The sequence below is a fragment of the Elgaria multicarinata genome, chromosome 6, assembly GCF_023053635.1.
Source record: "Elgaria multicarinata webbii isolate HBS135686 ecotype San Diego chromosome 6, rElgMul1.1.pri, whole genome shotgun sequence".
NCBI lineage: Eukaryota > Metazoa > Chordata > Lepidosauria > Squamata > Anguidae > Elgaria > Elgaria multicarinata.
The window spans coordinates 27,059,841-27,076,329 of NC_086176.1; the positions used below are offsets into that span (position 1 = coordinate 27,059,841).

Genomic DNA, 16,489 nt, shown 5'->3' on the forward strand with positions numbered 1-16,489 from the left:
CAACTCTATAGGTTTTTATACAGGAGTCTTTCCCAGCCCTACCTGGAAAAGCAGGGCATTAATTCTGGGACATTCTACATGCAAAGCAGGTGTTTCAGTCCTTCAAAATGTGCCATTTCAAAAAGCCCTGGAAGATCATTCCATAAGCCCTGGAACGATCAAGTTTTTTTAATTGCTTTTTATTTCATTTAGAAATAAGCTGTGGCCAGCCTCCTTTAATACTTCACTCAGACATAAAATGGAATGGGACATCTCATCTGGGCAGTGTTGTGGAATACAAATGCAAAAACAATTCCTACCCTACAAGCACGAAACTCCATTCATTCTGTACTAAAAATGGATCGTGGGAAATCTTGGATCTGAGATGTGAAAGTAAGTACACAATGAAATCCTCAACGCAGTCATAGTGGGTGAGTTATAATGATTTTTTCTCTCTCTTTTTTTTTGCATTTACAATCTGGCCCTGGGATTATTACTCTGGCAATGGATTGAGGGCAGTGTCCTCTTGACAGGTGCCTATACCACAAGAGACTATTTCTTTGAATGCCCCTCGTGAGGAGAAGTGATTAGGGTGCTCTCATTTGACAACTGGAAGTTGGGTTATCACCTGTTGAGAGCAGCTGGCAGTCTTGGTAGTGGCTGTTGGAAAGATGCTGGAACTTTTTTTCAGTGCATGTGCTGCAGGGGTGCTAGAAGGATTTCCTCTCTTTTCTCTGTTGTATTATTCCTTTTACTGGGGAGGGGCCATAGACCAGATAAAAGCAACTGACTTTAAATGCCCCTTCAAATGCCTGGTAGTAGAGGACAATTAGGAACATAGAAAGCTACTTTATACTCAGACTATTGATGGTACCCGAGAAGATGTTGGCTCCAGGCGGACCTCAGTGGGGAGATCATTCCACACTCAAGGGGCTACCACTGAGAAAGCCCTCTCTCTTCTTGTTGTCCCTCAAGCCTCCCTCAGAGGAGGCTTCAGATGTTGATTGTAGTGCCTGGTTAGGTTCATATTGGGAAAGGCGTTCCATTAGAATGTAAGCCTATGCGGCAGGGTCTTGCTATTTACTGTATTACTCTGTACAGCACCATGTACATTGATGGTGCTATATAAATAATAATAATAATAATAGGTAGTGTGATCCTTAGCTGTGTAAGGCTTTTTAGGTTAAAAAAAAAGCATCTTGTATTTAGCATTGAAATGTACAGCCAGCCAGTGAAAGTGGACAAGAATTGGTTTTATACATTCAGAACTTCAGACATTTAATGGAATGAAAATGTTTCTATACAAGGAAATGAACTGAGGCTATACTATAGTGTGTATTCTATTAAAACTGCCGTCGATCGTGGAAATCGGCCGGTGTTGAAAGCTGCTTTAAGGGTGAAAACAGCAATCTTTCCAGACTGTTCTCATAATTGGAGATTTGTTAAAAATAAGAGTTCAACATAATGATTTACCACTACATTTTGCAACACTCACTAATGGCCACTGAGGACTTCAACATTACACAAAATGCCCATTTCTATTTCAGCAGTTATGCTTTTAAGATTGATCTAATTGTGCATTTAACTTCTAAAAAAACAAGGATTACTTCTACAAGATATTTTAAAAAATACTTTCCTTTTTCCTTCTGACATTATAGCTTATTTGCCATAGCTGAGACAAACTAAAGTATATCTTCCAACATGATTACATTTAGAAACTATTTTTAAAAGTAATGCTCTGAGCTTTTAATTTTCTGGGCATTTTTTTAGACATTTTTAACCCTGTCTTTCTCTGCCAAACACAACATGGCTTGAAAATAGTGCACAGCCCCATTCAGAAGACACCTTAAACCACAGCTTTAACCATGGTGGTTAAGCTAGAAAGACGGGCTGTGTTCAGAAGTCACCTTAAACCATGGCTTTAACCATGGTGAATAAGGCAAAAAGCCTTATTCACTGTGGTTAAAACCATGGTTTCACTCAAATGGGCTCTATAAAAGTATCATTACTGCTCCGGGAAAGGCTCCCCTATACTTAACTTCTGGAATGGCACAAGAGCTGAGATGGCTATTTACTCGGTGCAGGTTAAATTCACTCCAGCTGATGGAGGTGAAGGCGCGCTATAAAAACCACCCTAGCGTCAATGTAGATTGCCCAGCAGGCTGCCTTAAAGCTGAGGATATGAGTGCTTTGAGTGCCCAAAGTATGTGGAGTTGAGGAAACATTACCTTGAGCCTTTAATTCCCAGGTTTAACTACGTGTCATCTAAAAGTGTAGTTCAAACACTTTTGGTTGGTACAGACTATTATACATCATTTAGGACTGCCAAGTTTGTACACGGGGCGATGGAGGTCTGGAAGCTATTGACTGACTCAAACGATTAAACGCTAATAACTCAATATTATATGTTGGTTAACATTGTAATTATAACCTGGATGATTGATATCCTATTAACACTTTTTTTTGTAGCACTTTTGCTGGCTAGTGGCAAGCTCGCGGCGGGTATGTTATTGTCTCATCTGTTTGCGAATGGCCCATGCGGCTAATATGCAATAAAGTTTATTGATATAAAACCATGGTTTAAGGTGTCTTCTGAACGGGGCCAATGTAAAACAGGCAGAGCAGGGGAAGACTTTCAACCAAGAATAAATCAGACACAATGGAAAAGTTTTGGGGAGAAATGAAACTTGCTAAACTACCTTTAGAATCTGAACAATCAGTGCTGCTTTCTAGAATGTTGGAGAATTAAGACTAGTGATGCCACTGTAGTTGGTAATTAGTCAGCTTGAAATATTAATTTGACCAGTTCATGGGTTGCATTAATAGACGTATAGCTTCCAAATCGCGTGAGGTACTGGTTCCTCTCTATTCGGCCCTGGTTAGGCTTCATCTAGAGTATTGCGTCTAGTTCTGGGCTCCAAAATTCAAGAAGGATGCAGACAAGCTCAGAGGAGGGCAACCAGGATGATCAGGGGTCTGGAAACAAAGCCCTATGAAGAGAGACTGAAAGAACTGGGCATGTTTAGCCTGGAGAAGAGAAGATTGAGGGGAGACATGATAGCACTCTTCAAATACTTAAAAGGTTGTCACACAGAGGAGGGCCAACATTAGTTATTTTATTATTATTGCATTTGTATCCCACCTTTTTTCCTCCAAGGAACCCAAGGCAGTGTACATAATCTTCCTCCTCTCCATTTTATCTTCACAACAACAACCCTGTGAGGTAGGCTGGGCTGAGAGTCTGTGACTGGGTTTCCATGGCCAAGTGGGGACTAGAACCTGGATCTCCCGATTCCCAATCCAACACTTTAGCCACTGCACCACACTGACTCTTTATTACTTTTCTTTGGCTTGTACAGTCCCCTGTGTTGCTTCCTATTCTCCTCCTGTTCTGCTGCCTACTTTGTCCTAAGACTTCTTTCTTCATCCAGCTGCCTGAGTTTATGCCACTTTACCATCTCAAGTTTTTGCTTTTATCTCAACCAGCCTCCTTCCCCCCCCCCCCAAATTGGGCTTTCAGGAATGGCAGGAAGCGAGTCTTTATGACATGTTTTACAGTACTGATTTGAGCTCTTTATTGAACAACAGTGGCATCCAGTGGCCTCCTTCATTAACAGCATCTCATGTGGCAAATGTAGTCATGATGACTGAAACCAAGTTGGACAAATAGACATGGTGGTGTGAACAGAGGGACCACGAATCATATGCCTGCTGCTAGATTTCACATGAATGAGGAGCCCCTAGAAGATGGAGAGTGGGGCAAGGCTCTGCTTATATACCTGAGCCTCTTTTTGGCCCAGAAGAGATTGGAGAATGTGGGGAAAAGATAGCAGCCAGGATGGTGGCATTTGTTTGAGAGCAGGATGTGCTTTAAAGCTATGTGATTATTGCAAATTAGTATTAGAAATTTACCTTTACTGAATTTCCATGGTAAAATACCCTTGAACTTGAAGCAGTTGGAAGTAGCTTTCAAGGTCCCCCAGCATCCAAAAACGAATCCTCTTAAAACATGTTCATATTGAAGTGAGCCTGCTCACTGAATGCAGTGACCATCACGACTGCCACCTGTACCTTCCCCTGCACCTGGCTTGCCTTGGTGGGGGAGGACATTGTTGATGTGATGGAGGGGTGGGGGGAGAAGAAGTGATGGCCTGGATGAGAGAGGACATTCCTGTCACCTGTTCCTTTCAGCCTAGCAGGCCAATGGATTGTTTGTGAAGTACGATCAGGGCCTTTGCTCAGTATTCAGCGGGTGTTTTCCAGCTGCTGCTGTACTTGCCACAGCGGTGGCTTTGCAGAAATCTATTATTTATTTATTTATTTATTTATTACATTTTTATACCGCCCAATAGCCGAAGCTCTCTGGGCGGTTCACAAAAATTAAAACCACAACAAAACACCCAACAGGTTAAAAACACAATTACGAAATACAGTATAAATACAGTATATCTAGCCATTTTCGCCTGTCACGCAGCCATTCATCTTGGCCTTTTCTTCTTGGGACAGTGGGCCACTGTGGCCTGCTTGCTCACTGAGGGGGTGGGATATTAACATGGAATCAAGGCCTGGCCGCAGCCTTCGGCATTGAACACACAAGCTCTGTTGGAAAGGGTCTGCTATGAGCCAGGATCTCTGCCTCCTCTCCCTACACCATTCTTCTAGGCCTCCTGTAGGAGTGGGGTCTCTATTTGCCTATTGGTCTTTGTTTAGGCCTCAAGCATATCTTGTTTGGGTTGAGAGGTAGGCACCCCCCCCCCCGTTTAGTTTTATCAGTTTGAAGAGGGGTAGGGGTGTTTTACCGATATATAACAGCCAACTATACATTATTAGGGTGACAACATGAAAAGGAGGACAGGGCTCCTGTATCTTTAACAGTTGTATAGAAAAGAGAATTTCAACAGGTGTCATTTGTATGCATGCAGCACCCGGTGAAATTCCCTCTTCATCACAACAGTTCAAGCTGCAGGAGCCCTGCCCTGCAACAGCTTGAATTGTGATAAAGAGAAAATTTCACCAGGTGCTGCATGCATACAAATGACACCTGCTGAAATTCTCTTTTCAATACAACCGTTAAAGATACAGGAGTCCTGTCTTCCTTTCCATATGGTCACCCTACACAAGGTTTGGGCAATGGCTGCCCACACACATCGCAGCCTACCATGGCTTAAATGTGACCCAACCCTATGTGTCTCCTGCCCAATCCTCAAAGCAATCCTTTGAGGTGGGCTGGGATAACAAATAAAGATTTTCCAGGGAGCTTCATGGCAGAGTAGGAATTTTAATCCAAGTTGTCCCACTCTGTTCATTCCACCACACTGGCAATCATATGGGTGTGTATAAATTCTCTAACCCAACAGAGATACAAAATACTAGTTTGAAGATAGGCAAAATACAGTCTTTGATGGTATTATACTAAAATAAATGACAGAGAATAGCCATTGAAATATTTCATTCAGAACTTTGCAGTTTAGGGTGCAGGGTCACAATCCTTATCTGCAGAGGCCACCAGTGAGGGAGGAAGCAGCAGCCAGGCACCTCTCCATCGTGCCTGGGTCCAGCTCCAGCTGAGAGCTCCCTCCCTCCTACTGTCAACTGTCACTGCTGAACTTTGCAACTAAGAATGTAGTGCCTGAATTTGCTTTTCTTTCCCCACTCCTCCTCCCTCCCAATCCCCTTTCCTTTTGTGTCATGTCTTTTAGATTGTAAGCCTGTGGGCAGGGACTGTCAAGAAATATTTTTGTAAGCCGCCGTGAGAGCCTTTTTTGGCTGAATGGTGGGATAAAAATGCTTAAATAAATAAATAATAAATATAAATAAAGGCCAAGGTGAGAGGAAGGGGAAAGTCCCTGGGCCTCCTTCCAAATGTTATTTCAGGTTGTTGCCTCATCTTCAGATGAGGAGGGGAACCTGGATGCATCCTTAATGTTGGCCCTTTTACAGGCAATAGTAAAAGGCAAAGGGATCTCATCTGATCAATGGGGGGAAAGTCAGCCTCGACCCAGGGAAATGAGGAGGCAGACTTGGAATACGTTATGGCTCTCTATTGCAGCACACCTGGATGCGATCAAGGTGAGTGAGAACTTGGCACCTGCCCAGCCAGCGGTGGAGTCCTTGCCTGCAACTACGTCATCTGCAGTGTTGCACCAGACCCAGGCCGCCAGTACCTCAGCAGTGCCTCTGCAGGATCCGGGTGAGAGCGGGAGTCAGGGGCCGTGGGGGTGGCGAGATTGGGTTGGCAGTTCTCACCACCTCGTGGAGAACTTTCATCTGTCCAGCTTGCTAGGAGGGAACTCGTGGGGAAGCGGCTCTGCCAGCACCTCTTGAGGATGGATGTGGCAGAGTGACCATCGACAACAGTATCTCCCACTACTGCTGTTTCAGCAGTGGTGGAGGAGGAGCTGCCTCTACCCAGGGGACAGATACATCCCAGGGGCAGTCCATCCCGCCTCAGTCATCAGCACCTATTTCAACTGAGCCTCCTCCTTCCTCTGTGGAGGCAGGACTGCAGCACACATCCGCTGCAGCAGCAGCGTGTGCTGCAGTCTGGCAAGGCCTTGCGGGAGGTTTCTTGCTGGTGCAGAGGGAACTAGTCTCTGGGGCAGGCGATCACTATGCCAAGGCAGAAGTTTCAAGTTCCCCCAGCAGCATCCCCAAAAGAATCCTCTTAAACACATTCATACCGTATTTCTTCGATTCTAAGACGCACCCCATTTTTAGAGATGTTTATTTGAGAAAAAAGGGCATCTTAGAATCAAAGAAATACTTCCCTCACCACCCAGCCAACCTCCCCCCCCCGCGCTTTCTTCTAATGGTTGTGTCCTTTTCTTTTTTCCCTCTGTGAGAGAAGAAACTGCCGTTTGCGCGGGAAGAAGGGGGGGCGTTGAAACAAAGAGTAAACTTAACTCTCCAGTCCTGCTCTTTACTTGTCTGTGCACCAGGGGACGACGACACGCGAGTAGGTCCCATGGAAATCGATGGGACTTACGAATAAATTTGCCTAACAAAAAACCAGGCGCTTACCCAACCAGCTCCTCGCTCGCATGGCTCGAGGCTGCTGCAGGAGCTTCCTCTTTTCCTCTTACCATATTGCTTCGATTCTAAGACGCCATCGATTCTAAGACGCAGTCCATTTTTAGAGCTCTTTATTTAGGGAAAAAAGTGCGTCTTAGAATCGAAGAAATACAGTATTTAAATGAGCCAGCTCACTAAATGCAGTGACAGTGGTTCCAGAGTGGCCTCAGTGCTCTAAAATACTGTGTGTGTCATAGTAGTGGCAGGACAATCAATACAGCCACATCCCCACTTCCACATAAACTTGGGCGTTCTGGGTCCAAGCAAATCTGCAGCAAAATCCATCAACTGCTTGTTGTGTATTAGAGCTGTGTTTCACCCTTGCGGAGTCGAGGGTTGCTGAGAGAGGCAAGTGACCAAGGCAGAAAGTTGGGCCTTCCCTTTCTCCATCAATAATTAGTTGAAAGGATATGATGGTATTGAGAACCCTGGATTTAAGTATGCAATTGACCAGCAACAGATCCTATAATAGAAATCAGGTTTTAAATAGCATTCACTTGCAAGTACAACTGGAAAATTATGTATGCATGTATATATATTTTTTGTGCAGAAATGCAAGACTTTCTTAACCCTGCAATGAACAATTCTTGTTTGACATGGAGGAGGCGTTACAGAAACCCTGGAGCAAATAAAACTTATCGAGTGTGTGAGATATTTTAAATCTTTTATGTTAGAAAGATAAGAGTTTCTTGGCTTTCTAGTGGGGGCAGGCAAGTTGCTGTATGTGTGAGAGAACATGTATATATCTATTTAAACCCTGCAAAAAGCCGCAAGTGTCTAAAAAAAATGATGTGAATGGCTAAGATTTCTCTTGGATGGGAGAATTAGGGCTGTTTCTACACTTGCCTTTTTTCCAGGGATCATCCCAGGATCATCCCGGTGCATGCAAATGACACACAGGGGATCCCGGGAGCAGGCAGGGACGATCCCTCCATTTTCCTGGGATAATCCTTAGGTGTAGAAATGGCCTAAGAGTCACAAAATAAACAAAGAACTGAACTGGTTCACTTTGAACATTTTGGGACACATATCTTAATAGATATGTAGGTGATTCATGATCGGCCATGGTTGCTTTTGTGGAAGCTATCTTCTCAGCCCATCTTTAATGGAGATGTGATATATTGGCCTGTTTTCTTGCCATCTCAGCATATTCTGAGCATGCAAATCTATATAGGTTTTATCCCAGTTTAACTGGCATGACGTCTCCTCACAAAGAATCTTCAGAACCCATGTGGTGAGGGCATTGACTATTGTTTGTAAGGGGTCTACTCTCCTGTCTTGCAGCACTACATAATTCTCTGGGGAGTTGCAATTGATCAATTGTAGATAATCCCTGAAGTCTTGTTTTTAGAATTGACTTCTTTTTTGTTTCCCTTACAGCTCACTACGATGAGAATGCTAGGGAATGAACCGATAAAAATTGCAGATGTATTGATTAACCCTCCCGCAACTGAGGAGGCTGTAAATGTGTGTTTGTCACTACATCAGGATGCAAATTACACTGTGGAAATCACTGCAGAATCAGTAAATTTGGTTTTAAAAGTCAAAATAACACGCCCAGTAGTTGGTAGGTTCTACACTTGCACAAAATTTTGATATTAGTGATCAAGAATGATGCTTAGAATTCACTTAGGGATCTTTTGCTCACACTCATGAGATTGCAATTTCCAGAGTTCTCTGGGGAGTGACCTCAATCAGTTTAAATATTTCCCATGGTAATAATTTTAGATAGCATACAAAAGACTCACCAGTGACATAAAATTGTAATGGAGGATGTGACTAAGTCACTGTTCTGGGATATTTAATGTCTTTTTTAGTTGAAACCAAGTAACACAAACTCTGTTTAGGGAAAATGCACATTGCAGTGTTAATTTTTTATTGATTTTTTTTTTTAAAAAAATGTTGCATAATATGCAAAGCATAATCTATATTGTAATGTGATGGTGAAGCTTTTGACACTGATTGGTTGAGTTGATGTGATAGCCCAAAAGCATTAATTGTTGAGGAAACTAAATTTTGCAGTCCAGCTTCTGTGTGGGAAGGGGAAATTGTCAAATTGGCTATGATTAAAATCCCATCTAGAGGATGGCTGAAGAATGAGAAAAAAATCTAGGAGTTAAGCAACCTAAGGGACAATGAGAACAGAGACAGGAAGTCTGAAGGAAGTTTGCAGAATGGGCACTGGACTGAGGATATAGGCAAGAAGAGACTAATGCAAGAAAGGCCATTGAAGGAATCCTACAACACTTACGGTCAGGAAGGGCTATATGGTGGGGGAGAGTGAGGGAGAATTCTTCAAAAGCTGGTCAAGAGATAACATTGCTAAAAGAAGTGGATTGAAGTAGGCAATGGCTTAGAAAGCAAGCCCCTGAAGAAGTAATGCCTGGTGGAGTCATGGACTTGAAAAAATCAGGGCAGCAAAGAGCAAGTAGGATAGGAGGACAACTGTATATGGGGCTCAAGAGAGGAAGGGCTGTGTACTTTGGGGCAGGAAGGATGTGGGCAAGCAAGGGAGGGAAGCCAAAGAGGAAAGGGGTTACTAGAATCTAATCCCCTATGGGAATTTTGTCACTTGAATCTTTCATTGACATTATCTGGCAACCTGTAAAGAGCCACAGCAATCAGTAAGCTGGAGAGTGTGCCTGAATTTCACATACTGATTTCATCTGACCAGCCAGTTATTGGGCTGCAGGCTTCTGCTTTATAGTTTTCAGTGCTGCATGTTGTTCTTATTAACAAAATATCACTGTAATATAGAATTGATTAAGAGTTTGTGAATATTTAGCCCTCAGTCTCTCCCCTACACCCCCTTATTTTCCAGAAAAGGAAGTTGCATTCAAGAACATCTCCATATTTAATGACACCTGTATTAAGTGGCAAAGAGCATCAGGAAGAACACAAGCTGAGGAAACCTATGTAGTAAGTGAGGCACAACTTCTGAGTGCAATGGGGAAGTACTGGGAGTAAGGCCCTGAGATAGACTGTTTTTCAGAGTATTTACGGCAAGACAAAGAGGGCATTGTTGCTTGAGATGTATCCCATTATTGCCTCTGGTACACAAGTTTTCCAGATTTTGGTAGCCATTGAAAAAACTGATCAGAGGCAACAGGGAACGAAGAAATTGTGTATGTTTACACAAGAAGGGACAATGAGTCTGTCATAATACTTTCATCTAATATACTATCAACAATTACCAAGCTTAGCGAGGCAGCCAAACCAGTTTGTTGAGAAATATAGCAGCTGTAGCATTAGCAAACAAAGATACTTTGCAGAGTTTTATCAGGTAGCATGTGCATTGGCAAGCAAACTTTATATTGTTTGGTGAGGACATTGTGTTTACACTACATTGATGGTTATGTGTAACACATTCTGAGGGAGACATTCTGAGCCAGGACTGAAGCTATAGAGCAGGGTTGGTCAACAGGCAGCTCATGTGGTGCATGGCAGCTCCCTCCACACCCAGTTGCCTGCCCCACATTGCCGAATTCAGCAGTAGCAGGGGTAATTGGCCATTTTAGCTGTGCGGAGTGCTAAAAGGGTCACATTTAGTTTGTTCTCAAGCTTTTGGGTACTGTAGTGTTTTTCTGCTGAATTTTGGCAGCAAACCTCTGTGGGGAGGGGCAGTGGCCCCAAGGCCCCTTGAAATAGGCTGCCCCTGCTATAGATGTTCCCAGGCCCCCAGGTCTCTTAACTGAATTTCCAGGTTTAATTCCACCCCCCCCTAATACAGAAGAGTTTGAGGTGGGAGGGAAGGATGATATGCCTCCTTGGTCTGATAAGCAAGTCACTGATCCAGCATTCAACTTGCTGGCATGTATGTAAAACAGGGTTATGTGTTTATTTGATTTGTACCCTACCTTTCTACCAAAAATGGCATTCGAAAGTTGGGAAGCTGGCTTTACATTGGGGGCAAATAGCCTGCTATGTCAGCTCATAGAATACTAGATCTGTCTTCAGAGAGACAGCTGACTCCTTCCTCCAGACTCAAAGTGTGAATCCCTGGAGATGTAGCTGGGCTGGATGGATCACTGCTCTGACTTGGCACAAGGTAGTCCCTGAGGTCTGGTCTACACAAGCAGCAGAAGCGGGTGGTAGAATGGATTGTTGTATCACTTCAGATTGAAGGTGGGGACTTAAATTTTTGAATGGGTTCTAACCCAAAAGCCATTCTCTGTCAGTACAGGCTTAGCTAAACCTTTCTCCTTGCTGTGTCAGTTTTCTTTTTCCAAGGAGCATTTGGCAGTGGGTCAGCATTCCAAAGAACCTGAGAAAAGGGTGGTGCTGAATCAGAGCAAAGGTCTATCTAAGCCGGCATTCTGTTTCCTTAGTGGCCAAACAGCTGCCTGTGGGAAGCTCACAAGTTGGACATGAGTGATGTACATAGGCATAACACCCCACCCCACCCTACCCCCAGCAGCAGCAGTGTATTTCAGGGTTGGGGAACCTTTTTCGATCAAGGCTCACATTCTCCCGGGGTAATCTGTTGGGGGAAATGAGCTGGTGGTGGGTAGAGCCAGAGCCAAAAAGAAGGTAGGAAGACCCTCTTTCCTTTTTCTCTCTTTTTTCTGCCACCCCTTTTCTCTCTTTCTCCCTTTTCTTCCTTGCCCTCTGGGCTGCCAAGCAAGAGACACATCGTTCTTGCCTGAGGTCTGAAAAGATCACTTGTGGAGGGGATTTGAAATTGGGCTGAGGGCCACAAATTGCCTACCCCTGGTCTGTTCTGTCGCTCCCTTTCTGCTTCATTCTGCTTCACAGGGAGACCAAGCCAGTTCCTGGGGACATTTTTATGCAATTGTGTTGTTTTTACAAATAAGGCATGTATGTTGCCTTTCCCATTCCATAATGTTTTTCAGTGTGCTTAAATTTATGAGGTCCTCCTACTGCATATGTGTTAAATATAAAAATTGTTTAATTCACAGCCTTGTGCACACTTCATTACAGTTTCACATACAGGGTCTTCGCTGGTATCAGAAGGAATTCTGTTATACGATAACTCCTAATTTCACCACAGTCTCTCAGATCCCAGAGGTGTGCTTTACTTTACCTCCAGGCAGTAATTACACTGTTAACATCTCCACAGCAAACCTGGATCACAGTGTCCTAGTTTATATGACAACACCAATCACTGGTAAGGCCTTGTTTCATATTTTCCTCTTTCTTCTTATAATCAGGCTACACCTTTAGACTAAGAGTTCAGAAGTAATTGTAGATAACTACCTTATTTTTCCGTTCTTGCTGTTGATCACTGTGAAGCATCTGCCTTGTTGGATCAAGTCACTTTCTGTGCTGCTTACCTGACCACTGTTAGTAGGTAAACTTGCATATAGAGTATGAAGGGCACTTAATGCTTATGTTAAGCAGAGTGTTATCACAGCAGAACCACTAGTTCTTGCCGTGGTAGAAGGAGAGCTAACTTTGGACATGGGACACCATGATTCTAATATTAAGGACCAAACTAGCCGTGATGCGTTTCATGTCATATGTCTGTTCCATTCATGTATAAATTGTGGGTGGAAGGTATTACTTTAACAGTAAAAAGGTACCAGTGCTCTGGCCACTTTTCTCTGTTCTTGGCTCACTTCTGGCATCAGAGGCAGGAACAGTGCAAAGTGGCTGGAGCCACCAGTCACAAGGGAGATGAGGTTCAGGAGCGGGAGAGTTCAAGTCTCCTTTCCCATGTCCTCCTTTTACCTGTCATCCTCTTTCTTTAGGTGTGAACAAGGTAAATATGTGATTGATGGCACCACTGTGTCTAGTTTGGGGCATGTTACTGGCTGCAAGTGACTACCTTGTCTGTACAGAACTCCACACTGGATATATATTTCATTTCAATTTATGGGTTGTTGTTGTTATTCTTGTTCTGTTGTTGTTTGTTAGCATTATTCTGTCTTTTTCCCAATACTGGGACTCAAATTAAAACATGTACAGTTAAAACAGATCGAGTTATACAAAAATTAAAAAATAATTAAACATGCTACAATATTAAATCATTTAAAACATTTTAAAACATTTAAAATACAAATAATTTTTAAAAACAAAACAAAAAACAGTATTTAAACAACACATAAGCAGAGGTCCAGACTGTCCCCCAAAGGCCAGCCAGAACAGAGAAGTTTTTGCCTGCCTCTGGAAACACACCAGGGAGGGAGCCAGTCTAGCTTCCCTGGGAAGGAAGTTCCAGAGTCCCGGGGCAGCCATGGAGAAGGCCCTCTCCCGCGTTCCCACCAGGGTTAGGCTGTTAAACAGTACCGTATTTCTTCGATTGTAAGACAGCCATCGATTGTAAGACGCACACTAATTTCAGTACCATCAACAGAAAAAAGGTTTGATTCTAAGAATAATAATCGCACCCACGATGCACCCTGTTTTTAGAGATGTTTATATGGGGAAAAAAGTGCGTCTTAGAATTGAAGAAATACAGTAATCCTACTCCTGTTTACCTGGAGCTAAATCCTACTAAAAAGGGCAAGAACTTGCTTGCATAGTGCCCAACGACTGATGTCACCTACTCCACTGAAAAACGTTGAAAATCCTTTAATTTAAATAAATATTATCTTCTGATAGAAGGTGCAGGTCAGGTGTATTTTCACCTGCCACGCTCTCCAAAGTTAGTTACAATATCATTCATGTTTATCAGAGGACCCCAACTTGAGCAGCTAAAACTTTAGTTGTGATTCTATCTTTTCTTCTTTAATGGGTTTTTTTTTCTGGTAAGAAAAAATGTCAGAAAAAAACCAATAGGAAAGGATAGTAGGGTTACAAATTGACACACACACACCCTATAAAATTCTGTGAGTGAGGCAGTGCAATTGCTCAGTAAAAGCCACATCTGGAAGCACCTTCTAACTAATAAAAGCTTGCAGCCCTAGAAAAAAAAGGGAATAATAAATGATCTTCAGCATGAAGGAATTATGGGTTCCAGCTGGATAAAAACAACATAAAGCATTATAAAGGATTATGTACATTAAAAGTGCAGCGTAAATGACTAATGATCATGATGATGAGGAGGAGTTTTTGCAAACATGAATGATCTGAAAAAGCAAAAGGGAACGTTATCTCTTAGAAAAGACAAAAAACATTGTGCATTAACTTCATTAGGTTGTTGCCATTGTTGAACAAGTACTGTTCCCTAATAGCAAATCACCTTTCTTATTTCTCCTGCACTGTGAAAAGTGTGTTATCTGCTTAACCAGCTGGCTTTCAACACAGAAGAGGGCGTCTTTGCAAATTCTTTATATCCCTATCTTTAATCAACCACTAGGTGAAGCTGTTTATCTTCCATACATAAATTTGTTTCAGCACCTTCAGAGTTGTTGTTTTCTAAAGAAGAAACAGAGAATTCATCTTTTTGGTATCTTTAGAAACCTGAGCTGCTACAATACTTCTCTTTTCTACCTGTGCACAGTGCAGCTGAGCTTGAAACATAAAAGAATCTCAACGTTTTTGTTCCGATTGATAGTCTTGTATTGTGTTTGCCAGATATAGTGGTTAATGCTGCATTTTAAAATAGCTCCCCAAGGAGCCTGCTGCTGTTCTCGTCCACTGACTTCTAACCAGATAAAACAGTCTGCTAAATGATTCATCAGTCTGTAATCCAAAGCTACACAAAATGTGACTCACCAAGTCAAATTCATCCTCATCGACCCTGTATTGTCCTGGCAGCTGCTTAATGCTCCCCCTGGCTCCCCCCCCCCCCCATTTTTCCAGTCCCAGAAAGGCAGCTAAAGCAGGTTTATTGAATTACTAGTGGACTGCCTTCCATGTCTAAACGAGTATTCAGCTTAGTGGGTCACAAGTTACACAGTCATTTCTATTTATTTTGCATCTCATGACCAGATCCTATGTTTAAATTACTGGTGGTCTCAGCAGCGTTTTAGTCAGGACACAGGACTAAGAAAGGATTGATGGGCAAATGCATGTAACAAAACCCTGACAGCAAGTTTTTCTAAACAAACACATCCCTTGGAGTGGGCCCTGTTTTCCATGGAGAAGCAACAGGAACCATGGTATGAGGGTACTTAAATCTTTTCCCCACCACTTGTTTTTCTGCTGCAGATTCCACCGCTCCCACTTGACTTCCCCCCCACCCCAACACCCACACCAAGTCCTAGTTGCATATTTACCACTGCAAGCAAGGTGGATTACCTATTTTCATAAGTTAAAAAGGAAACAGCCTTGTATTTATGGAGAATAAATATTCATAATTTTAGATCTCAACAAACTGCACAAATCGAGTGGATAAAATGAAAGGGATAAAATAGTAGGTAACCACATTTAATCAATTGATCAGTTAGAATCATCAGTTAAAACAATTGTTCCTAATTAATCAGGGCACCATTTTTAGGCAAAGGGTTTTGTGGCGTTACACCCCACAAGTCAGTTCCCAAATGTATGTCTGCAGTTTGTAAGTCTGTGGTTTTTAGAATGTTGGCCTGAGTGGGCGGAGTTAGAATGTCTTGGGAGGGAGAGGAGTGATATATAAGGGAATGACGGAGGGGATTGTTAGGGACTTTTGGGTACTCTTAGAGTCTTTCGCGCTCTCTGTGTTAGCTCTTGGTGTTTAGAGTACTTGGGTTGGGAGAATTTGAGGTTCAGTGTAGAGAGTGGTGTCTTTGGAGTGTGGTGTGCACATAGTTGATGTATATTAAACAATACTGATAATAAAGAAAGCTCAAGAGTGATTGTGTGAGAGAAAGGTATGTGAATGGGTGAAAGGATTGGATGAAAGGTTTCAAAAAGTTTTTTTTTTAATGTTTTAATTTGAAACAAAGCTTGTGAACTTTTTAAAATAAATATTTATTATTTTGTTTCACAAAAATCCCACGTGTCTGTTTGGCATATATTATCTGAAGATTATACATTTAGCACCCACTCTGACAATAATTCACCTCAGCACATATAACTCACAGCACTTTAATTTATTATTGAAATTCTTCTCCATTTAACCCCTTTCTCCACATAGTTTGGAGGAAGGTGGTTTTTGTCCCTCGCCTCAGGCATATCAAGCGGTGGTGCTTGGCTTGAGCAGGGAGTAGCCGCGGCCAGGCCTGGTGTTCAGAGCCTGTGTCGTGGCAGGTTTTTCAAGGGTTCCATAGAAGTGCTTATAAAATTTACAGATGGAAAACACCATCTTAAAACAGGCATTTCTCCTTCTCTCTCACTGTAGGAGGGAATGCATCTTTGTCAACAATGCCTCCTACCACCCACATGCATTACTTCAAAAGTAGGCCCATTGCTTCTGAACTATTGGGTTGGATTCAGAAAGAAGCACTGCCTGATTGGAGGGAGTCCCCCCTTCCCCCCCCTTCCCCCTCAGCCACCCCTGCGCACCCCATTTGACAGTGTTCCCTATCACTTAGGGAAGACTTTTCAGTGGGTGAAGAGGCGACCAGGGGGAGGCAGAGAAGTCAGCTTCCACCAGATTCAGCTCATTATTTTC

The 16,489-nt window shown here is 42.7% G+C and overlaps 1 protein-coding gene across 1 annotated transcript in view; it reads left to right on the forward strand.

Moving 5' to 3' along the window:
• The window catches only part of SUSD1 (sushi domain containing 1), a 54,785-nt gene that overhangs the window by 17,644 nt on the left and 20,652 nt on the right, over nucleotides 1-16,489 (forward strand). The window contains exons 7-12 of the mRNA XM_063128462.1: nucleotides 193-372; nucleotides 6,029-6,169; nucleotides 7,601-7,692; nucleotides 8,431-8,617; nucleotides 9,872-9,969; nucleotides 11,992-12,178. Coding sequence (XP_062984532.1) covers nucleotides 193-372; nucleotides 6,029-6,169; nucleotides 7,601-7,692; nucleotides 8,431-8,617; nucleotides 9,872-9,969; nucleotides 11,992-12,178 — 885 coding nt within the window. The remainder of the gene's footprint in view (nucleotides 1-192; nucleotides 373-6,028; nucleotides 6,170-7,600; nucleotides 7,693-8,430; nucleotides 8,618-9,871; nucleotides 9,970-11,991; nucleotides 12,179-16,489) is intronic.